Source organism: Magnolia sinica, chromosome 17 (assembly GCF_029962835.1).
Source record: "Magnolia sinica isolate HGM2019 chromosome 17, MsV1, whole genome shotgun sequence".
NCBI lineage: Eukaryota > Viridiplantae > Streptophyta > Magnoliopsida > Magnoliales > Magnoliaceae > Magnolia > Magnolia sinica.
In genome coordinates this window covers 10,330,324-10,354,354 of record NC_080589.1, presented here as the reverse complement: position 1 = coordinate 10,354,354, position 24,031 = coordinate 10,330,324, and the positions used below count along the sequence as shown (strand labels likewise).

Here is a 24,031-nt window from a genome sequence, read left to right as displayed (position 1 = left end):
AATTTTGAAGTGGAAGCACACATTATTTTTTTCAAAACGGATGGACATATAGCAAATCAATTTACCCCAAATGGCCTGCTACATGAAGATCAATAAGTCGTGCATCCAATAACGATACCTAGATCAAAAGTTAAGGTTATTTTATCGTTCAAATCTTCTCTCTATGAAAACGATTTAATTGGAAGCAGATGTGCCTACAACCGTTATGGCATGCCCTACATAGAATTGAACCCGGATCAGACGAACTACTTATGCTTTTGTTTAGCCTTCTTTTATTCCAGCCATGCTAGGAATGTATCTTAGTCTCGCCATACACCAGTGAGCCCAAAAATGAGGCAGATCCAAATCTCAGGTGGGCCACATGATAGAAACGGTGTTGATTGGTGCTTGCCATTAAAAACTTGTTAGGACCCATTGTATTGTTTATTTGTCATCCAACTCATTGATTAGATCAAAAGTGCGGATAAAAGGAAAACACAGACATCAGCTTCAACCAAAACTTTTGTGCCCCCAAGCAATTTCTATTGGTGGGCATTCAATCACCACAGTTTCCTTTGGTGTGGTCCACCTGAAATTTAGATCTGCCTCATTTTTGCAATAATGCACTAAAATAGTTGGACAGCGTGGATAAAATACATAAAATTACTGAGGCCCATTGCACCGACCTCGGTATTGGAGGGGTTACTATCGAATCCAGGTACCCTGCTGTCCATCTCACCGACGTGTGGGACCGTCTGTTTTTTCTTTTTTACTTTTTTTCCCTTCTTAGTGGGACAGAAAGCACCAACAGCGAGAGTAGTGTAAACTTCTCTACTATTATTATAAAACATAATTATATTACTCTTTTTTCTATGATTTAACAGTATGGTAAGAGAAATGTGTGAAGCGAAGACTAACAGGAGAATTGTTGGTCAACATGTAAAAGAACTTGTAAACCTTGAACTTTTGCAATAAAAGGGTTATTTGATTTGCTGTATTTATATGGAATTTAACTTGAATTTAGCATCTATTATTTGGTAAATTAGGATGTAAAATGTTGACATCTTTGCATTGAGTGGGTCCTTGCTCTTGCTCCGGTGGTAGACTCTTAAGAGTTTCAACACCTGGTCAAGGGTTCGAGCACCCATAAGTGGTGAAATCCCACTAAGGCGTGAGTGTGTTGTGGTGTGTGTGCGTGTTAAAAAAAAACAAACTCGAAAATTGAGGCTTTAAGATAATAGGTGACAAAACCATGTGAAATCCAGTGCCAAGCTTTCTGCAGCCTGTAACCTCTATAGCTACATTTGGGATGTACAACCAAACTGAATTGGGAGAGTGGAAATGACCAACTTGTAATGTTACATTCCCAAGCACACTTCTAATTGTAGATCAAAAATCATGTCATGACCACTGATACAACTCGTATCCATCCCATATCCCCCCCCTGTATTACGTACTGTTCTGGGCCAACATGGGCTAATACAGGTCATTTGTGGTGAATACAACTGTCCAGGTCCATATCTACACTGGTCTTGGACTATGCTCAAAACTTTTACTCCTAATTGCATGGCTTTCACTTTTGCTGTCCCATTCCCCAACACCTGCAATAACGCAATTTTCACTTTAAAAGACAAATTAAGTACGATTCCTCATTTGTTTGCACAGCCATATACACTCTACACGGATATCCAAATCAAGAAATCACACATGAACCAACTGCAACTAGATAGCCATGGAACCGCATGGGCGTTAGCAATACTGGTATTACTTACGCAGACTAATGAGCCGCGAGGGTGGAGCTTTCATGATATCCACCCAATTACATGTCACATACGCTGCCTTATGTTAGCAATCAAACACAAATCATGACATGCCAAATCTCAGGTAGGCCACAGCATGGGAAACAGTTGGGATGTTAGGCCTAGTATGGTTGTGTAGGACCACAGTGATGTTTATATCCCACCCAATCCATTCACCACGTGAATTTATAGTTTCTAGGTATATTTTTGGGTGGTTCAGAAGACCAGGGAATGGTTTCATGAGGATTCGACAACAATGGTTTCATGAGGGTGAAAGAAGCATCATAAGACTTGGGGGAAGAAAAGTTGGGTAATTCTCAAAGAGCTGGAAGGGAAATCCTTAGACATCTAGTGGGGGTTATCAAATCTCGTATTATAATAAATGAGCGACCTCCATCAACATCATAACACAGAAGGCAATCAATATAAAGAATCCGATCATTCAATCTTCACCCCGGAAGAAATTCTTTCCTGCATCCAGTGCACCAACTCCTGAATGGGCAGTTTGGTCGGATAAAGGTTTGCCTAACCCATTTCAGTTCATTTCGATGAAATCGACCCCACCACCTGTTCTTTGGGGGGGGGGGGATCATTCAGTCCATCTATCGGTATAATCATTAGTGAAGCAAGGAAGACCCACTGAAAATAAGATCTGTGCAATCACAGCAAAAAGTAAATAGATAGAGATGCAGGCAAGGTTACATTCAAACAGTGGTTCAGCTCTCATACGAACAGGTCATACGAACAGGTCCTAACTGGTCCTTAACGTCTACATATACTCCAACAGCTCAGATAATCCATCAGCTCTTATACGAACAGGTCCTAAACTGGTCTCACGAAGATTGTTTATCGATGACACTTAACGAGGATAGGCATAGCCCGCAGTATGCACTATGATATCAGAATTCAACATCTCAGCTGCCACCTCATATCTCACCTGTCAATCAGACCATTTTTCATCAGGACCCGAAAAAGAAAAATATACCCAAAAGAATAAGGCAAACAAAAAGAAAAAATAAAAATAAAAAATCTTGTATTAGAAAGGAGCACTGCCAAGGCCAGTCCTAGATCCTGCTCTCCACACGTCCCAACAGATGGTTCATCAGGGAAGCCGACCATGTCAGTTCCATGACCTGAAAATCAGGTCAATCTGCTCATAAGGTGGGCCATGTTGGCATCAAAGGGCTGTTAGTCAATTCCATTAAACATCCACCATTCCAAGCACGGCCCACCTAACAACCACCATGGCAATATGCCTCTGGGCCCTCCTAATGAACAGCCAGAATCTCACAAGCGGCCACCTTGGAACACGTTGGGAGAGTGGAGAGTTGCCTTGGCATTTCCTTTACAGGAAAAGTAAAGGTCATTTGCAGAAAGAGAACACGACCGAGATAGGCTCCTGCTATGACTCCTGCTCCGGCTCTTGCTGGGGCTCCGCTTCTTTGGGGTTCTACTGGCTCGTTTGTGGCGAGGAGGCTGCAGAATGAAAATGTAAGAATTGGAGAGCACCAAACCACTTTTTTTCCAGAGAGAGAGAGAGAGAGAGAGAGAGAGAGAGGTGGAGAGCACCAAACATGGAATATCACTTGTGAGAATTCAACTTACGGAGTGTGACAGGGATTTGGATCTTGATCGGGATCTGCAAAAGTTCCAGAAACAACTGAATTCAATATCCACAAACGTTGCTTTGACAGCTTTTGGTCCAAAAGCCTCAACGCCTCTTCCACGTCGAGTTACCATATTCTCAAAATCATGAAAGTCCACACTTTTTAGCATCATTCAACATGTAAAAGCATTAAATTTTACACAGTCCACTTTCGACATTATTTTAAACTGGAACTTCGCCATGAAACGGCACCCATTAATCAAAGCAAGTAAATAGACCGCTGCCAATGATCGGATGAAGTGAATGTTGCAAAGAAGAACAGAGGAATCGACACGTAAGACAGGGAACATTTTTCTGATTGTATCACCAAAATCCACATCCAGAATCCTGACCGCAACTCGTGTTAGCATGACGATGGAGGAATTGGAGTCTGTTTCTACTGTTGATTGTAAGTCCCAACACCACTTAGTTCAAGGAAATCGAGCTTTAATAGTACAACCCATCCTTCCCCGCCCACTACGCACTGATGGGGATCTGCTATATGCCATAATGTAGAAGGGTTAATATACCATTAGGGTTTTTAAAGCTGCTCGTTTACGAAACAGCATACCTCCAAAACCAAAACGAGTTCCAGGCATTCGCACCAAATCCCATCAAGTTCCTAACATGCAATCCCCAATTCGCCGCATGATCCGTTATCTAGAAAACAAACAAGGCAATGTTTATAAACAGTGTGATAATAGCACATCCTGGCACAGCTCTGTCTTAATCATTCCCATCTGCTTTTCTCAAAACAAATTGCAACTGAAGTGCGTAGCAGAGGGAAAAGGATTAAAGAACAAACCGCACAGGATGCATACTTCAAGCCTTGCGAACTTTGGGTGCATTTAACAGTAGCTTACAGACATCCGAAGAGGAAATCAGCCATGTACATTCAATGCCTCAGAAAGCACAAATTAAAAGCATTTTTCTCTTGCAAGCTTCTGGTGTATTTAACAGTAGCTTACAAACATCCAAAGAGGAAATCAACCATGCAAATCTAATGCTTCAGAAATCACTTAAAAAGCAATTTTTTGGGACCAAGCATCTTAGAACAGCGTCGAACCAAATTTACCAAGGTTTCAAGATAGTGTGAGTTTAAAAGGCTTTATCAAGAGGCCCAAGTCAGGTTGACATGCTTACACCACAATCTGTAAGACATACGCAAAATGAATGTGTTGCCTCCTGCGATTGTCATTGACAGTGCAAAAATGTGGGAGCACAAATACGGTGATAACTGCGATTGATTAGATGCAAAAAGTGGGAGCACAAATACAGTGATAACTTCAATTGATTAGATGGACGCTTCCCGTGTGAACATCTTCAGTATGGTTCAAGCTATATAATCATGTAGAAGCATATAAGAAAACAACCCAACCCACAGCAAGCCTGGCATATAGATAGCACAATGTATTAACCATAAAAAAGTTGAAAAGTTGCATGTCAACCTTCTGACTCTAAAATCAAGTACATCATTTAAAGGTTTTTATGCCATTTAAGTATTCCAAGTCACCATCCGAGTGCCTATCATCGTAGCATCTGAAATAGGTATTTTATTAAAGAAAAGTAGCCGCCTCCCTTTCCTAATTAAAAGACACTTTCAGCTCCTTCGCCTGGTACCTGACCTCAAGTCCAGCTTGGAGAAGTAGTGTGCTCCTCCCAATTGGTCGAACAAGTCCGCTATGAGAGGGATAGGGTACGTTGTTCTTGAAGGTAAGTAACCTTGTTCAACGCCCGATAGCAGACCCTGGGGGACTGACCTGAGCTATAGACAAAGAAAGACTTTGATAGATAGAATAACGCACCCACTCAGACTCGCATCAAAAAGAGGGCTACTTCACTATGAATGGTAACATATGAATTGAAACAGAGGCAAGGGGTGTCAATTACCAAAAACGACTCGACCACTAACGTGGTTCCCTCCTCTGGGGGTTGGCTGTCTTATCAATAATAAGGGTGGGCAGTCAATAATCTCTGGTTGAATCATAAATTCTTTAATGAAATAAGCGTCCTTATTTGGGCCCCGGTTGAGCTGACAACTCGGCCGCGGTAGCCACCAAACCATGACGTATTTTTGCACATGAGAAAGGAAAACGAATTGCACTTCAAGCATAGCCATAAATTAAGCCATGAAACTTGTGTCAGGGCTCCAATTTAAGCAGCAAGCACATTTCCAAGAACCAGCGACCAGCTCTTTCCCTACCCTGACTGCCTAAAGGGTGCAGGTCTGAATTACCAAAGGAATGATCTAAAGATGAATCACTGTCACGAAGCCTCCCCATATATTTTTTGGATAACCATCGATTCACCAGTGGCCAAGAAGATCAGATTAAATCTTTAACTTCAATCCTTCGGTTCGTGCCATTAGCCTCACCACACAGTATTCAAGGACAACCAAACCATCATCATCTAAGCCTTATTCCAACTAATTGGGGCAGCTACACCTTTCACAAAAAAAAAAAAAAAAACAGCCAGTGGGGGGGATCTCCAATTGGACACATATCAAGGTCCATAACTTCAGTGTTCTTAGACAATCAAATCAATGGTTAAAAAGACACCAAAAATGGTTGGTTGGAAAGATCTCCAATTGGGCATATTCAATGTACACATACTGCCTGGGAATGATACATCCGATGCTTGATACACTGGACATTCAACGTACCCATACTGCCAGGGAATGCTACATCCGATGCTTGATACACTGGACATTCAATGAACCCATACTGCCCGAGAATGCTACATCCAATGCTTGATACACTAGGATAGGACCATGCGGGTCCCCCATCTCATATTCATGAAAAAGATAAAGAAAAAAAAAAACTCAGGCTGCTAACAAGATACTCTAGAACAACAACCAACAAAATGATTGCTCATTTCGTAGAATCCGCTCCTCAACAAGGCCAAACAAAATGCATGTTCACTGCATGGAATCTCATCAAACACACTGTTGTCTGCCAGGTAGCTGACTCAAAATTTCACACTTCTGGCCAGCACCTCATTCATCGGTAGAATTTTTTTCTCCATCAGCAAGTTCACTAAAGGTATTCATAGATGTGCCTTTATTTCTTTTCCCTTGGGTACTAACCATATTACTTGAAAGATTTCCTCTTTGTTCCTCCTGCTACTTGCTCTTTGGTTGCACGCATTTCCATTCCAGCTCCCGAGAGTCCCATTACCGCTTCCATCTTGCTCCCGCACATAATGAAATTGAACTTTGGGGCCATTAGGAAATTTACATTCTGAGACCTTTTTAAAAAATGTATTCATTACACTACCTAATTAACTTTTCATTAGGTTTCTTTAACAGCAGTTAGATTAAGTGGGTCATTGTTTGTCAGTAAATGAACCTGGCCTCCTAATGACAATGCCCTTCAACAAACAATTCATAGTTCAAATGTTAGAATTGTTAAACCAATCTGATTTTAATTGATATTATTCCGAGTGTACTACTTACTAGTACTCGTGTATCATCAAAGAATACTAGGATAACAAATAACTACCCAATAAAACAGTCTCTCTCATGCTCATTCTCACTCCCCTGAATTCGTTCTGCCTCAGTAGCGACTTGGGATCTTGCATCAGTGGTTTGATGAATGGAACCGTCTATATTTTGAACTCTTATGCTATAGGCCCTACCCTAGAAAAACTTAGGCTGATTAAGATAGGGACTAATGTATGGTAAGCGTGGGAGAATCGCACGATTAAGATGGAGAAGGGCCATTGTTACAGGTCTGCTATGGAAGTCCTCTAATACCTACCCAATAAAACAGTCTCTCTCATGCTCATTCTCACTCCCCTGAATTCGTTCTGCCTCAGTAGCGACTTGGGATCTTGCATCAGTGGTTTGATGAATGGAACCGTCTATATTTTGAACTCTTATGCTATAGGCCCTACCCTAGAAAAACTTAGGCTGATTAAGATAGGGACTAATGTATGGTAAGCGTGGGAGAATCGCACGATTAAGATGGAGAAGGGCCATTGTTACAGGTCTGCTATGGAAGTCCTCTAATACCAAAAAAAAAATAAAAAATGCCACCAGATTCAACAAACAAATATCCATTAACCAAATGCTGAGATCATCAGATCAATCTTATTGTGAGGGCTATATTGAGTTTCAGCATTCTACGGTTTGGAATTCATGATATAATGTTTGAGTGTGATGGTTCTCACGCATGGTATCACAAATTTTATGTGGCTAATGGCTATGCATCACTCAAATTAAATTGTCCGGATAGTCAGTGTCACTTACGATGATCACAGTCCAAAACTTACACAACTGATGACTTAGCTAGTGGGTTACTGGACATCCAAATTCAAACTGTTTCTCAAAGTGGAAAATATGCAGCGGTCATCAACAAAGAAACATTCGTCAAAAAAGGTTAGGATTTTTTTTTCTTTGAGAGAGAGAACTGAAATTTATTGAAACACTCGCAAAGCGAGAAAAAAAAAGGTTAGGATTTATTGGGAAAAGGTTATGATAAGAAAGGGTTGGGATTTATTGAAACACTCGCAACTGAAATTTTTTGAGAGGGAACTGAAATTTATTGAAAAAGGTTAGGATTTTCAATCATCGAATTCTGGATTTATAGCTTATATATGATGGATCCCACCTTTAGATGGCCTAAGTTCTGTTGTGTGTATACTAAATCACCACATCTACAGTTTCTGAGTATTACACAAAACAATCACACCATCGTACCATCCCAAAGTATCAAATAACTCTTTACCTAAATGGTTTACTAATCTTGTGCCTGTAACCATGCCTCCATGTCAATGCAGCACAGGTATCATGTATTAACTAGATTGGAACCGTTCACTCAATAGGTCTGACGGTGAATGGCACACAGAAAAACAAATTGTTTAAATGATCATGTCTCTTTAGCTAGTGGCCTATAAATGGACACTAAAAGACTAAAATCAACAAAGGCCCTCATTCACTGAGAAAGTCCTCATAACAGAGGGTTAATTAGCCAATCAAGGCAATCTTCAGCAAATCATCAATCAATCTAATGCAGGACAATTAACCGCTTGCTCTAAAAGCTCGAACCGATAAAGAGTTGTGAATCAATCCCTTTATCTCATAGCCAAGGCCCCACATCGTGTGGGTTAGAACCTTGGCCGAACCCCCTTGTAAGCCCCACTTCACATGGGTTCCGCTTCACACAGGCCACCCACCAAGAGTGTCCCCACATCCCGCAAGCTACCCCACTCGAGCCTGGTGTGAAAATGTCTCTACATTAATCACCCCCAGTGAGGAGTCTTGAACACGAGACCTACTACTCTAATACAACTTTGATGCAAGAAAATTAACCACTTGCACTAAAAGCTCGAACTTATATAGAGTAGTGAATTAATCCCTTTATCTCATAGGTCAAGCCTCACATCACATGGGTTCGGACCTCGGCCGACCTCTTCTCGTGGCCCCACTTCACATGGGTTCCGCTTCACACGAGCCACCCACCCAAGTGTGTCCCCGCATCCCACAGGCTACCCACTCGAGCCCAGTGTGAAAATGCCCCTGCATTACAATCATTATCACCGTGGATCCAAATTCGGATCATCATACACATGCGTATGTAAGAGAGGACTGACAACAGGCTTTTTTTTTAACACTCATTCATTGAAAGGGCATTCTCTTCATAGATCAGTTTCATCATTTATAACAGAGTTACAGAAATCTCCACTTCATCTAACTACCGTTAGAGAAATCTAACTGAATATAACTATAAGTTAATAGATGTCTCAGTCCAAAAAAAAAAAAAAAACTTTTGAAAAAAGGGTACCGGAGCATAAATCCCATAATAATTAGGTAATGTTTTATAAAAATCTTTTTTAAAGGTAACATCTCAAAAAAATAATAATAATAAAAATTAAAATATAAAAATATAAAAATATAAAAATATAAAAATCATGGAACCAACTCAACTCTTTCTGAACACAGTTCCAAGGAAACATGCTTATTGCTGTTTGAGTTGTTTATCCGCAACTATGAGACCAACTTTAGAAACTTTTATTCTTCTCTGTAACCTCAGAAACCATATCTAGTAATTACTGACAACTGTTCAAGCATCATTTTATAGCCGTCTACAAAACGAGCTGGTAATCCAACAACAGTTAACAATAAATATAATACAATCCAAGGTCGTTCATAAGGCCCTCATAACAGGAAATGGTTCATGAGAAAAGAAGCTTGACTAAGACGATGAAACAAAAACAAGAAAAGGGAGTTTCTACAGGAGTATAGCTGGTACAAACACCAAACCAACCACTTCCTCAGAATCTCCATGAAGCAAGCCTACTCCAAAGTTTAACTTATTACGTACAAAAAAGTATGAAACGTAACTGTTTTAACATCCATTTGCCAATACTTTCTCTTTTCTTTAAAGATGATTGCCAATATTACTATGATATGAGTAATGGATATTTTTGTGTTAACACAAGTCCTTCATCCCAAATCAAGAAAATAGAAGAATGAATGACACATTTAAAAATAAAATGCGAGGAGAAAGAATGATGAAATAAAGAAATGCAAACCTTGACAAGGAGCGTGGCTTTGACCCTGAACGAGAGCGAGAAGAAACCGATCTAGATCGAGATCTAGACACGGAAAGGCGTGAAGATTTGACTTTAGGAGACTTGCTGCAAAAGAGTTGGACCGAGCATCAGAACCATTACCATTTGAACCATATAATAAAAGCTTAATAGATCAACCAGTAGTAGCTCCAAACCTCCGGCTTCTGCTTCTGCTGTAGCTAAGACTACGACTAGGGCTTCTGCTTCTACTGTAGCTTCGACTGCGACTAGGGCTTCTGCTTCTGGAGTAGGATCGACTACGGCTAAGGCTCCTAGATAAGCTCCGCCTGTATTCATACTCCTTCACCTATAACATAAAAGAATATGTTGGAGAGGTTGCAGAAAAGAGATGATTATGGTAAGCAAAGAAAAAAAAGGGCAAGAAAGAAAGTGTAAAAGATGATACCCTTATATACGACCGAGAAAATGCATTCCGGAACTCAGAATCATCAAGCTTCCTTATCTGCAATGATAAAACAGAAAGGCAAAATATTCATCACCCAAGGTAGATAATTCCTGAACTTTGGGCCAGAGTCTCTTCTACAGTCTACATTTTAATCACTTGTAAGTTGCAACAAATACTTACAGCATATTTCATGTCATCATAGTTTGTGTAATCCACAATGCCTGTGGTGCCTATAAAACCAACCAGGAGAATTACTGAGAACTAAAGCAGCAAGTTTGCAAAAGAAGAATGAATGGTGTTCATTTTCATCCAATCCAAAAACCAAAACAAACATAAACCATTGGGCTTCAATCCCACTCCAATGCAAAACAGGGAAATAAGAAGGCATTTTGCTCGATCCTCGAGAATTTGCAAAAGAATGGAAGAGAACAAAATCAAAACCACCAAAAAAGGGAAGCAGGTCTTTTATGGGTAAATGATCCCAAGAAGATTCATTTTTTAAGGATGATCCCAAGAATATTCATTAATACTATCTTTTGGTTTTTCTTTTCTTTTCTCTTGCTTCTTCATTTCTTTTTTTCTCTTTTTTTTTTAAAACTTTTTGAGAAAACATAGTTGCATGTGATACTTGCACAAAAATCACAACGCAAATGCATCACGGCAATTACATATGTATTTCCATGTACTTCTGCAGGTCAGCTAGTCCTGATCTCTTAATCTCTTGAACATACCTTATTATTAGACGTATTGTAAATGGCCTATGTAGAATGTCCCTGAAGACAGATGGAAATTTCCAAAAATAGTTTCCACATGACAATGAGACAAATAACACAACAAAATAAAATGTCCACATAGAAGTCAAGTTTTAAGCTGATATGCTTCCAAGTCTAGCAAAATCTAGAAACCCTAAATAACAAGTGATTAGACAGAAACACATACTTCTACATGATTGAAGTGATTGGATTCAAGGTAATGCCATAATGGCATGCTTCAGATTGAACAGCTAAAATATAGACAATAAAGTAGACACAAAACAAGAATCTGAACAGGAATGTGATTTTTCAGTTGCATGTACCCTATAGAGAGAGAGAGAGAGAGAGAGAGAGAGAGAGAGAGAGTCATCAAAGTTTTTCTGGGCAAACCAATGCAGAATGCATATAAATGGTGAAATGTTCATTTTCCTGGTAAGGACTCAAAACACTTTAGTTCTTTCTTTCTTATCAATTATCAAAAGGAATTAAAAAGGAAAAAAAAAAAAAAGAAAGTTCTTAGCACGCAAACAGAAGGCCTAGTAGAAATGTAAATGATAAAGCATCTTAGAATGACAAAAAAGCAAAATGAAAGTCCACACTCACAACCTAAACCAAACACTAATATCAGCATTCACATGATTAATACAGCCATCAAGAAGGTGAAGGCAGACCAAGAATATATCCATGAACACAGACTGCAGACATGGAAAATAATGTGTTGAACATAGCATCTCCATGCCAAACACAGATTAGCATCAAGGTATTCAATAACGATAACAGTGACCAAAACAGCCACCGCCATTTACATACTTTTTTGCAGAAAAAAAAAAAAAAAAAAAACCATATCAGCCCCATAACAGCCATTACAGGCCATTTTTCCCATATCAGCTATTACATGACCATTTTTTTATACCTTGATTAGCAGGATTTGAACAATACCATTATACAGCAAGTGGAGGTGAGGACCAAGAAATCCCCACAAGCACCAGACTTGGTAGATCTTGAAGATGTATGTGGACAATACAGTAAATGCCCCTAGAGATATTTCTCCCCAATCATAACATGAATTGTGTTGAGTGTCTTACTTGACAACTCTTTTGTTGTACTTGTGAGAAAAGACTACATCAGAATTGAACCATGAAATAAAAAAGTTCAATGCAACTCACCACCACCATCACGGAACACCTGGGAGAAACAAACATCACCAGCTCGACGCATGTGATCCTAAATGTGGAACAGCATAGATGTCAAGGTTCTAAAGCTCTGGCAAGACCGTAAAGTTCTCAAATAAATGAATTAACCATAGTGCAGGAAGAAGCTTACCTTTAGATCTTGCCATGAAGCAGAAGAGGGTAATCCAGTTACTAACACTGCACAGCATATCATTCCAAAACAGTTTGTAAACAAAGAGAGATAGGAACCACAGAGATGCAACCAATAATGAGATACATACCACGATAATCAGAGCGCCTGGAAACACCACCACGACCACCCCCACTGCCGCTGTAGCTATTATGGCGGTCATATGATGAAGATTGGCCTCTCCCACCATGTGCAAGCTCCACCTATAAAGATATAGGCAAAAAGTACCAAGAGAACAAACATAAGAATAACTAGAGGGTTTAAAAAAAAAAAACACTTAGATATAAAACCAAGGGTTGAAAGCATGGACTCCAACAAAGAGATTGCTGATACAGGCTCAGGCTTGATTGCAGCTAGGTATAGCCCTTGTAATGAAGAATTGAGCCAAGTGTCACAGTTGGCATGGACTGCATGGTAGCTCAAACATGCCACAGTTGGCATCGTACTGTATTTGGAAGTCAACAGAATCAGTAAACTATTTACCTTTGTGTTGGACTAACTTATGGGTCACATACATGGAACTTTTACTTCAAAGATATTTCTATGGAATGTTCCGCAAAAAAGACATATTTTGCTTCATCAAAAGAACTAGTCACATTTATTTTATTCCAGGAACTAAGCTCAAAATTCCAAACAAGAAAATTCTATATCCTGGGAACTAAGCTCCACATATTGAAACAACTCGTTAGGGTCAGACCAGATAAGGTCATGCCAAGTATCGAGTTCTCAGCAAACTGCGCCTGCAATTGACTGATCACAGGTTTTTAGTCCGACTTGAAATTCTCAGACCTAATAGCACATCTACTTATTTCAAAATAACATTTCCAAGATGTGCTCTTATTACTTCCAACAACATCCAACTAATAGCATGTTGATGAAAATTTGTCTAGACATTACCAGCATTGCAGAGTGCTCGCAGAAATAATACAAATTTCACATTATTTTTCTAAATATAAAACCATGAAATCATCTATGGTAAGGCTAAATATAATTTAGCTCATAGTGAGATGGGACTAAATCTGGTGAATGGCACTAGTATTTAAACATTGGTTGTAACCAATCAGAAGTCTGTAGGACTATCATATAAGTCAGACAAAGAAAAGATGCATACCCGTAACCTATGACCATCAAAGTTGTAGCCATCGCGACCACGAATAGCATCTTCAGCATCGTGAGCCTCCTCAAACTGAGACAAACAGGAAGACAATGAGAAACTCATAGGCATGCATGTTGCACTAAACCCACATGTGACAAGTGATAGGAAGAAATGGAAACCAATCATTTTGCATTTGTTTGAGAAGATCACAATACCTCAACAAAAGCATATCCCGGAGGCCTTGGAGGGATTTTCAGATCAATGTCAACAATGGGCCCATACTGCACATGTTGAGCAACAACAGTGAGAGCTCAGTAAATTGAATTACAGAAAAAGCTAAATCCTTTCATTTTCATGTGTTAAATTGTTACCTTATTACATTTCACCTACTAAACCAAACTGTTATAACCACTGTTTTCGAGGCTGACGACTGATCCCTTGAGACACTCCTCAAGGTGAGACTCCCAAAATGCCAAGGCCTAGACATTGCACGTTTGCACCTAAGAGAACGAGGCATACAGGAGGCGTATACATCTTGCACACTTTTTTACCTTATGTTAAGAGTTTCACATGCCTCGATTTGTTTCAAGGGCAGAAATCCTAGAAGAAATTATACTTTTCCTATATTTAATTTTACCTTCTTTGTTCCTCTACAACCAGAAACAATAGTAGAGTAACAGGTTGAATAGAACATATTTTAGAGGTACCTTCAACCACATTAGAAAGTTCTCCGGCTTTCTTCTACCTGTTTCTTTTCCTGTGTTTAATTTCTTCTACATGTTTCTTACATGTAATGGGAATGAGAACCATCTCATAATCAGTAAGCCATTCCCAAAAAACTGGGAGAAGGACGTGATGCTGAATTTAGGGCTGGACACTGAGCCGATCCGAGCCAAGCTATGCCAAGTTCGACTCGGTTCGGTCAGGAGCTCAGGCCAAGCTCAAGCTGGGTTCGAGCTTTCAAGATGAGCTGAGTTCGAGCTCAAGCTTTCGAGTCAAGTTCGAGTTCGAGTTTAGCCTGTTTTCTCTCTTTAAGTTCGAGTTCGAGTTCGAGTTCGGTCCTTTTTTTCTTTGGAGTTTGAGGCCAATTGTCAAGTCTGGTTCAAGTTGTCGAGCTAACTCGAGTTCGATTTGAGCTCATTCCTTCTGTGAGCTCGCTTTGTCGTGTTGAGTTCTTATTTAGACTTATTTAAAGTGTGGTGAAGTCAAGAATTGTGAAACCCAATATATAATGTACATAAAATCTAATGCATAAAATCCAATCCATCATTAATGTAGAAGTGAAAATCAAAGTCAACTTACAACAGAAAAATGAAAATATGACAAACTTACAGTGTTCACAACATCAACTTGCTATCTTCCATAGGAAGAATGCCTTCCTAGCATATAACCATAGCTGTTTCCATGATAGTTGCCTCCTACACCTAAACCAAATCCATCACTTTCGTCGTCCAATCCATCCTTAAATGCATTTTTTTATATACAGGAGATTCATTTGCCGACCTCAAGCTATTATCTAAGTCCTCATAGAGATACCCATTCACCTCTTCTGAATCAGAAGGTAGAGAGAGTTTTTCATTGTGCTCTTGTATAGATTCAATTAGATTTTTCAAGCTTTCTTTGTGAGCATATTTATACAGAGTACCCAACACTCTATAAAATGCACGAAGAGTGGAGAGAAACTTCAACGCTTTGTTACTCTTCTTTTTTCTCATGTTCAATCCTGCTTCAGCATTATGTTATCCTGGAAGACATTCTTCAATACTGCATTTCAAGGCGAGGTATAATTGCTCTTTTTCCAATACTAATAATCTGGTTTCCTCCCCTTCCTCTTCCCTACTAGTTTTCTTTACTCTTCGTGAATCAAAACTTTCACTAATTAGAACTCTTATGGAAGGTTTGGATGGGGTGAAAGGCTTCTTATTTGAATCTAGAAAGGCCTGAAAAAAGAATAGGACCACCTTTGGGGCGCTTTAAAACACAGTTTTGCATCTCCACCTCGACATGCTAGGTGTAACCTAAACTGATTAGTTTTGTTATAAAAAAAATCCCCACATAATCTTCATTTTTCCAAACATTGGGGAGTGGACTAGGGAACCATATTCCCGAATGTTGATCGATGGGTCAGATGACAAAATATCTACACTCCATTTTTTTAATTAAAAATAATAATACTTTAGCAAAGTCAGGAATCAAACAGAAAATAGAAACAAACTTGACGTAAAAGTTAAACAAAAGCAATATGATAAACAAAACCAATAATGAAATATGTTCTAACAAAAGCATGAGATAAAGAAAATGAAATACATGTCAGTGCATTTCTTTATGTGTAATACATTCAAGTACACAATACACCACTTTCAAACAGATTAACAATAATTTATAACCTCCTTTATGCTGATGCTGTTGCAGGTGCAGTCTCGTCTTCAAACTCGATCTCTTCCTCATCCTCAATATCAAAACTACTACCTCTCCAAACCGGACGCAACCAATCTTGTGTACAAATTAATGCTTCAACTGTTTTTGGTGAAAGCGAGCTTCGATGCTTACTCAAGACCCTTCCCCCCGTGTTAAAAGCGGATTTTGATGCCACCATTGAAATTGGAATTGACAATATGTCCCGTGCCATCACTGATAGTATAGGGTATTTTGATTCACTGACTCTCATCTTCCACCACCCCAAAACATCGAAGTCTGAGTCCGGGCGCATTACGATTGGCTCTTTGAGATACAAGTCTAGCTCTGATTCACTCGTCTGATTATTTATTTTTTCTTGTGCTAAGAAAGATATGTCAGATATGTATTCATCGAGCACATTGTCATCACTTGTAAAAACACCTGGAGCTCTAACTTCTTTATTATCTGTTGTGGTTGTGGGTAAAGTAGAAACATACAAAGTATATAATTCTTCGATTGCGTCACGAACCTTGGAGGTTTCAATTACCACCCTTTCAACTGAATATATCTTCATAAAAATGAACCTAACAAAGCTCATCTTGCACCGAGGATCAAGAACAACCGCTAAGGCCATTAACAAATGGCATCCATCCCAGTACTTATCGAACTTCATTTGCATACTAATTGCCATCAACTGTAGAAAATCCGGACCCTCATTAGCACTTTTTCTTAGGGCTTCCTTAATCTTCCAAAGAGACGAAAAAAACTTATTTGCAGCGAGATACTTATTTTCAGAAAAAATCTTCGTGCAATCATAGAAAACTTTAAGAAACTTGTGAACTTGTTTTGCTTTGCTCCAATCATCTTCATTAGGCAACCAAGCATACATTTTATCACGTGACGCATATTCAGTAAATGCAAACTCCAATTCCATAGCCGAATCCAGCATTTCAAAAGTCGAATTCCATCGAGTGCATATATCTAACCTCAACGTTTTTTGAGATTTCACATTCAAAAATTGGATTATATCACTCCATGTACTCAATCTTGAAGGTGACTCACTTATGTATTTTACACTCTCTCTTATGTTCTCTAAAGTGGGATCAATTGTCTTCATCTCTTCTTGTACAATCAAATTTAGTATATAGGAACAACACCTAACCTAAAATATTTTCCCCTCAAAAAAAAAAATTTCAGTCGCCTTGAACTTGTTACGTAAGAATAAACTTACACTGTCATTCGCAAAGGCATCACCTAAAGTTATTGAAGAGATTTTCTTTTCAATGCCCCACTCTAGTAGACAATTGCAGATGCAATTAGAAATAACTAAATCAATATGAGGAGGAGGAAGGTAGCGAAAGTTCAAAATTGTTTTGCAGAGTTTCCAATCTTCATCAACGTAGTGTGCGTTTAATAAAATATATCCATTGCTTTGATGGTATGCCGTCCACAAATCAGAAGTCAAACTTATTCTTGAGGCTGATGCTAAAACTGCTTTCATTTTTATCTTCTCATTTGCGTGCATCTTCATGCACTCTCTCTTCACAGTAACGCAGGAGACCTTCTCAACTTGAGGATTAAGGAATTTACAGAATTCCACAAAAACTTTGCTCTCTGCTATTCCAAAGGGTTGTTCTTCAACGATAACTAATCTTGCGTACCACTCTTTCAGCTTATCTTTGTCAAACTTATGAGTGGAAAATAAACATTGTGAGTCGTCCCCTTCAGACTTGATAAACGGAAGCAATTGTTGGCATGGAATTTGAATTTTTGGTCTCTTTGAATAACTTTTCCTGTGTCTGTTTAAATGAGTAGTTGTCCCCCCAGGATTCTTAGTATATAATGATTTGCAATGAACACATATAATCTTCACTACACCATTAACCACGACTTCTTCAAAGTCATCCCACACTGGTGATCTTTTCCTTCCTTTGGCCGAAGCTAAAGATGTTTTTCCCTCCACAATAGGAGGAGATGTGGCCGACGCACCGACACCGATGGTAGTTGAGACTTCCTCACTAGTCATCTATAAATATAAAGATAAGAAACTAATTTTTAGGCATTTATCAAAACAGGGTGGTGTCAACTTACAACAGAGTGGGATCTGAGGAATTGCAATTTGGACCTCATGGAAAGAAATTATATACTCCATAGATTATAATGCTTTCATTTTTCAATTTAAATGTCACACCAAAATTCCTAGCCTTGCCTACCTGTCTAAATCAGTCACCCATTCAAGGTTGGATACATTGTAATGCTTTCGTTTTCCAATTTAAATGTCACGCCAAAATTCCGGCAGCATCTCCCCATATTTCTCCAGAAATATTGATCATGCATTTGATTTTGAAGTCAAGTATCTACACAAAGTGTGGATATTTGACAACGGAAATAAATGCAAGAAATATATCCAGGGAGAAACGAAGAAATGAACCAAAACAAGCATGTGCATTTACATTAGAATAGTTGAAAGCATTTCAATCTATCCAACCTTGAACTGTCCAAAAATGGGACAATTTGAGGATTTCTATGCCTCTAAAAACACATTATATCTATGTCTGGCAACATGGATATCCTCAAACGGGCAATTGATCATCCTATACGACAATTAAAAAAGAAAAATTAAATGACTAATTGAACAATTGATGAAAATTTAACAATAAACAATCTAACTAACAATTTAACATACACAATCTAACTAACAATTTAAAAATCCAATTAACAATAAACAATCTAACTAAACCCAGAATAGTTGGTCCAATTTGGAAGTATCACGAGCCAAAAATTATGCTTATTTTATTATTTAGCTATCAGATCATGGTAGACATTTGATGCATTCAAACACGCCCTATTTCAGAACTGAAAACCATGTATGCACTATGCAAAGATGTGGGTCATGTATCATATAATTTTAGCGCAAGGGTTGTCTACCACATTAGGATTTTCGGTTTGTATAAGTGAAGGCAAGTGATCCACATCGATTTGTTAATCCGAAGGATCAATATCGTACAAAAATTCCATAACAATTCAATAAAACTAATAGATAATTAAGAAAAATAAATACAAAAATGGTTCAGTGGACCAAGAAAAGACAGTATATATGAACCATCTTCCAATCCAAAGGGCTTTTGGTTCATGCGTCATCACGGTGAGGTCCATCATATCAAAGGTTTGGATCATTGACCAACAAGGGCTCGCTCGTACGCAACATTGCACAATATGTAATTCTGCCCCAAATGATGTGCCAATCAACTAGTTTTGGGGTCAATGAATATTGGTGGGCCCTAGCCGAGAACAGCCTAGATCATGCACAATTATTGGGTTTAAAATGAAAAATATTTAATGGTAGACATTTGTTAAATAACTAAAAATGAAAATGATGGTAGACATTTACAGTGTTCATACCCTAACTGAGTCAGGCTACCATGAACAGCGGCCGGGCTATCATGGTCAGCGGTGGGGCTGTCATGGTCAACAGTCGAGCTATCATGGTCAGCGGCCAAGCTACCAAGCGCCCAAATAGAAAGAGAGGCAGAGAGAGGTTATTGTGTCATTGTGCGAGTGAGAGAGAGAAAAGAGAGAGAGAGAGAGAGGATGCTCCAGCTGGAGTGCTTGAACAGGGACGGTCGTACAGGGTGCTCAAACAGGGACGAAGGGACAGAGAGAGAGAGAGAGAGAGAGAGAGAGAGAGTCAGAGAGACATTGGGGGATTGAGAGGGAGAAATGGAATGTCAATGCCGAATTGGTGTGGTCACCAGAAGGACGGCCAGATAGGGAGCGATCGATTAGGGGAATTTAGGGAGCTTGGGTCGGTTAGGGAGAAAAAAGGGAGCTCGAGCTCGACTAGCTAAGGCGAAAACCAAAAGAAGGCATTTTTTTTCTATAAAAGAAGGTATTATTATACTATATATATAATTAACTAAGGTATATAAATCGAGCCAAGCTGAACCGAGTTGGGTTGGGGCCGAGCTTCGAGTTGAGTCAAGTCAAGCTCGGGCCAGCTCATGATCTCCCCGGTTGTTTTTCTGTTAGTCACCTTCTAGTTTTTCTTAATATATTTTTTACTTCTTACTAGTGATCTAGACCAAGACTACTTTGACATTTACTTACAAGACCCACTAAATAGTTGAGATATGCTCTCAAACATAATATCCTACATCATACCCCTCTCAATTGGTGTGGATTCAGGTTTGCAATTATTCATCTTAAACCTTTTGAATACAGTATCAATATATATTTCTTGACTTAACGATAGCACTCAGGAATTTCAATCCATAGCCACTGTTTCTCAAAGAGAAGAACCTCTCTCATGTCCTCCATTTAAAAAATACATCTGCAATCTGTTGTCTTTCAATCATTTCTAGATTATTTCCACTGAAAGTATATGATAAACATACAAAGGTAAAATATAAAAACTAACTCCCGCTAATTAAAGCATACATATAATGATCTAGTTTATTCACCATATATCTTAATTCGAATACTGCACAATAATGTGTCCGATACTACTAACTCGACAGTAGTTTAGACCATATAAGGATTATTTTTTCAGTTTATGTATTTTGTCTTTCATGGAAGCCTTTAAGTTGCCCTATATAGGTCAGTTCCCCATTATTGATGGCTACACCTAACACATCCCTCAAGAGTTGAAAGTGGTTTCCTTTGAAATTTCAATTTTAATATAAATTTGGGATTCCACCCTTCATATTTAGACATTGACGGGGAATACATGCACCGACTCTTGTTGCACACCATGTGTGCGCAAACATTTCCTGGTAAATCAATATCAAAATTTGGGCTTTCATTAATTTAAAAATAATAATAATAATAATTCTAACACCAGTAAACCCAGTGACTATTTTAGTCGTGTGGCATACATACTGCAATTGCAATGATCTCAATCTATTAGCAAATTTTCTTGAGATGGTGAAATGAACATCCAAACAGACCTTGTAAAACAGATCTTCTACTTCCCTCTCACGAATATCACCAGGGAGATTACCAACGTAGAGGGTTCGACTGGCACGGCTACTCATATTTCCTGGAAAAAAAATTTGAATATACTATATCAGTGACCCTAGTTTCATAACCCTAATAGTATATAGTCCGTTCAAATCAACATTTACACCCGATCGAAACCGCTGAAAAATACATGCAGAACCCTACTGAAAAGGGGAAGAAATCTAATGAAGAAGATAAAACAGGGAGAAAAAGAAGAAGAAGAAGATAAAACTCAAAGAAAAAGGAAAAAGTGAAGTAATTTCAACATCCACGTCCCAGCAGACCAAAGAAAAGAAAAGGAATTTATAAATAAATAAATATTAAAAAAAAAAAAAAAAACATGCAGAACCCTAATGAAAAGGGGAAGAAATCAACAAAATTTTGAAAGGAATGTAAGAGATCTGCAGAGACGACTAGAAATCGAGAGCTAGGGTTTTGCAGAAAGGAAGAAATGTGAATACCTTCTTCGTCGCAAGGAGAGGCGATGGAAATCGAATACTCTAGAAAGATCTGATAACGCGCAGATCGGTCTATATAGATAGATAGAGAGAGAGAGAGAGAGAGAGAGCGCGCGCGATGGCAGAGATGTAAATAGAACCGCTCTAGGGTAATTCGCGCATAAGTTGCTACAGGGTTACTTTCGCAAACGGAGTGCCACGTGGGTGGAAATTTAAGAAAATCCAACCCGTCCATCATATATTATGCCTCATTTTAACCATTGAAACAAAAATTCATTATCATCTAATATTTATGTAGACTACACCGCAGGAAACCGTTGGCATGAAACGGTCGTCTTAGTTTTGTAAAGGACCCACCATGATATTTTTATGCCATCCAATCCGTTCATATGATTTGACTTATTAGGATGAATGTATTATATAAATATTACTATATAATAATATCAGGTGGTCGAGATAACTGGAATTTAGTATTTTGGGTGTAAATTTTTGGTGGCCCACCTAGTGCTCTGTTATCGTTATTTTTTGTATTAAGACCCATTAAAATGGATTCTGTACGTGATGGACGGCATGGATTTTATGTATGTATTTTGGGTCGTTTCCCCAATGTTAGTGAAATTAACCCCGGCTGGTGCGTAGCGCGCGAGGTACCGAGCGTTTTCCATATAAATCGTGTCGTACGGAAAGTGTATCGAGAGCTCGGTTTTGTAATCTCACACGTGTCTGAAACCTTGACCATCCACATATGGGAAACGGATTGGCTACTCCCTGCCACCCGCCCGGGGGCTGATGACCGGTGCTCCGTGGGCCACACAATGATGTATGTGTTTCATCCCGTTCATCCATTTTTACATATCATTTTAGTGTTTGATCCCGAAAACGAGAGGGATATAAATCTCATTGGACAACACCACTTGAAAACAATAGTGATTGGATATTCACCATTAAAATACTCCTGCGGCTACTGTACTGTTTATCTGACATTTATTCTATTAATTACGTCATACATACTTAGATGAATGGAAAAAATAAATATCACCTTGATTCAAAGCTTTTATGCCTTTAAAAAGTTTTTAAGAGTCGATGTTCACTCAACACACGCTTCCTATAACATGGTCCACTTGACATTGGGATATACCCCAATTTTTGTCTTTTACTATAAATGATCCGTGAAAATGGATGCACTGCATGGATGAAACACGTACATCATGGTGGAGCCCACATAGCACCGACCACCAGCCACCGGGCTCGTGGCAGGGGGAGTAGCCAATCCGTTTCCTCACATATGGCCGGAATCCAAAGGACGGGGTTCGTCTACAACGCCTGTTTTTCCAACGGCCAACCTCCGTGGCCCACCATATGGCGTGTTGAGCATCCAATCCGTCCATCACTTAAAAACCTTATTTTGACCTTAAATCCAACAGATCAGCTACAAATTTTTTAGTGTGGCCCACATGAGCTTTGATCAGGCTGATTTTGTTACTTTCCCTTCATCCTAGTGATTCTAATCTGATAAACGGTTTTGATGAAAAATACAGACAACGGTGGCCCTACTCACAAACCTATGGTTGATATCTTATATCCATTGTTTCCTTTAGCGTGGCCCGCCTGAGTCCTATGTCTGTCTGATTTTCTCTTTAAAGGCCTACAATGGAGGGGCTCCCCTGATGGACGGACTGGATTTCCAGCGGAAGGAAAAATCGTGAGCCCACATAATTGTATTGTTGTATGTGCTGCGTGAAACGAGCGTCTGATGAGTAGGCAGATACAGACGGTACAGAATCCGCCGCAACAACTATCTTTCAAAAGTCGGGCAACACTCGAGTTCCGTGGGCGTTAGGGCGTGTTTGGCCCGTCCAATTCCATCGGATTTGAAGGGAAGAAATTGCTGAAATGCAATCATTACGAGATGTGATGTTTTTGGATGTTACAGGATTGCTTAGAACATGGATCTGTAGCTGGCATGTTCGGATAAGTGGAAGTCGGTAGATAGATCCAGTGATTTTCAGCCATTTCATGTTTGGATAAGGGGGCGTTTGTCGCATGGTATTAGTGGGGATGAAATTGCATTTGACCCCTATAATTCCACTCAATGTTTGGGATTGGGAGCAATAGAAAAACTTGAAATTAGATTAGATGAAATTGCATTTTGTCCGTGCCAATTCCACTCAATGTTAGCAAGTTGTGTAGTTCTCACACCATGATGTATAGGCTATATCCACACCGTCCACTCATTTTTCGAGATCATTTTAGAGCACGTGCCAAAAAATCAAGTAGATCTAAAACTCAAGTAGACCCCACCACAGAAAGCAATGGGGATCGAACACCTACCTTTGAAAACTTCTCTGGGGCCACATAAGTTTTGGTCCAGTCTTCCATCCATCTTCGGTCAAGCATGCCGAACCACTTTCAAGTACACTTTGCATGGGCCCGCTTTAGTCCGCGTATGGCCCAATCAAATCTCACCAATACGTGCCAAATCTCCTCACGTTCAAATATGCTTTATTTGACCTTTTTTTTTTGGAGAACGTGTGCCAATTAGATCTCATCACCTAACACAACTCAA

The 24,031-nt window shown here is 39.1% G+C and overlaps 1 protein-coding gene across 9 annotated transcripts; it reads right to left on the bottom strand.

The window, feature by feature from the left end:
* Window positions 1-2,431: 2,431 nt before the first annotated feature.
* Window positions 2,432-21,559, bottom strand: LOC131230437 (serine/arginine-rich splicing factor SR34B-like). 9 transcript variants are annotated; one of them, XR_009164028.1, is made up of 15 exons: window positions 21,469-21,559; window positions 20,956-21,047; window positions 13,828-13,893; window positions 13,628-13,702; window positions 12,608-12,719; window positions 12,478-12,524; window positions 12,321-12,378; window positions 10,583-10,632; window positions 10,403-10,459; window positions 10,152-10,303; window positions 9,958-10,062; window positions 3,995-4,083; window positions 3,384-3,921; window positions 3,166-3,254; window positions 2,432-2,715 (listed from the first exon to the last, which is right to left on the bottom strand). XR_009164028.1 is itself a non-coding variant. In XM_058226365.1 (14 exons), the coding sequence occupies exons 2-14, from the start codon at window positions 21,040-21,042 to the stop codon at window positions 2,712-2,714; spliced, it is 936 nt and encodes a 311-aa protein (XP_058082348.1). In that variant the 5' UTR covers window positions 21,043-21,047; window positions 21,469-21,559; the 3' UTR covers window positions 2,432-2,711. The 9 variants fall into 9 exon arrangements, 3 of the variants coding, with proteins under 3 accessions (XP_058082348.1, XP_058082345.1, XP_058082347.1); XR_009164027.1 differs by having other exon boundaries at window positions 3,384-3,918; XR_009164030.1 differs by having other exon boundaries at window positions 4,029-4,083.
* Between the last annotated feature and the right edge of the window lie 2,472 nt (window positions 21,560-24,031).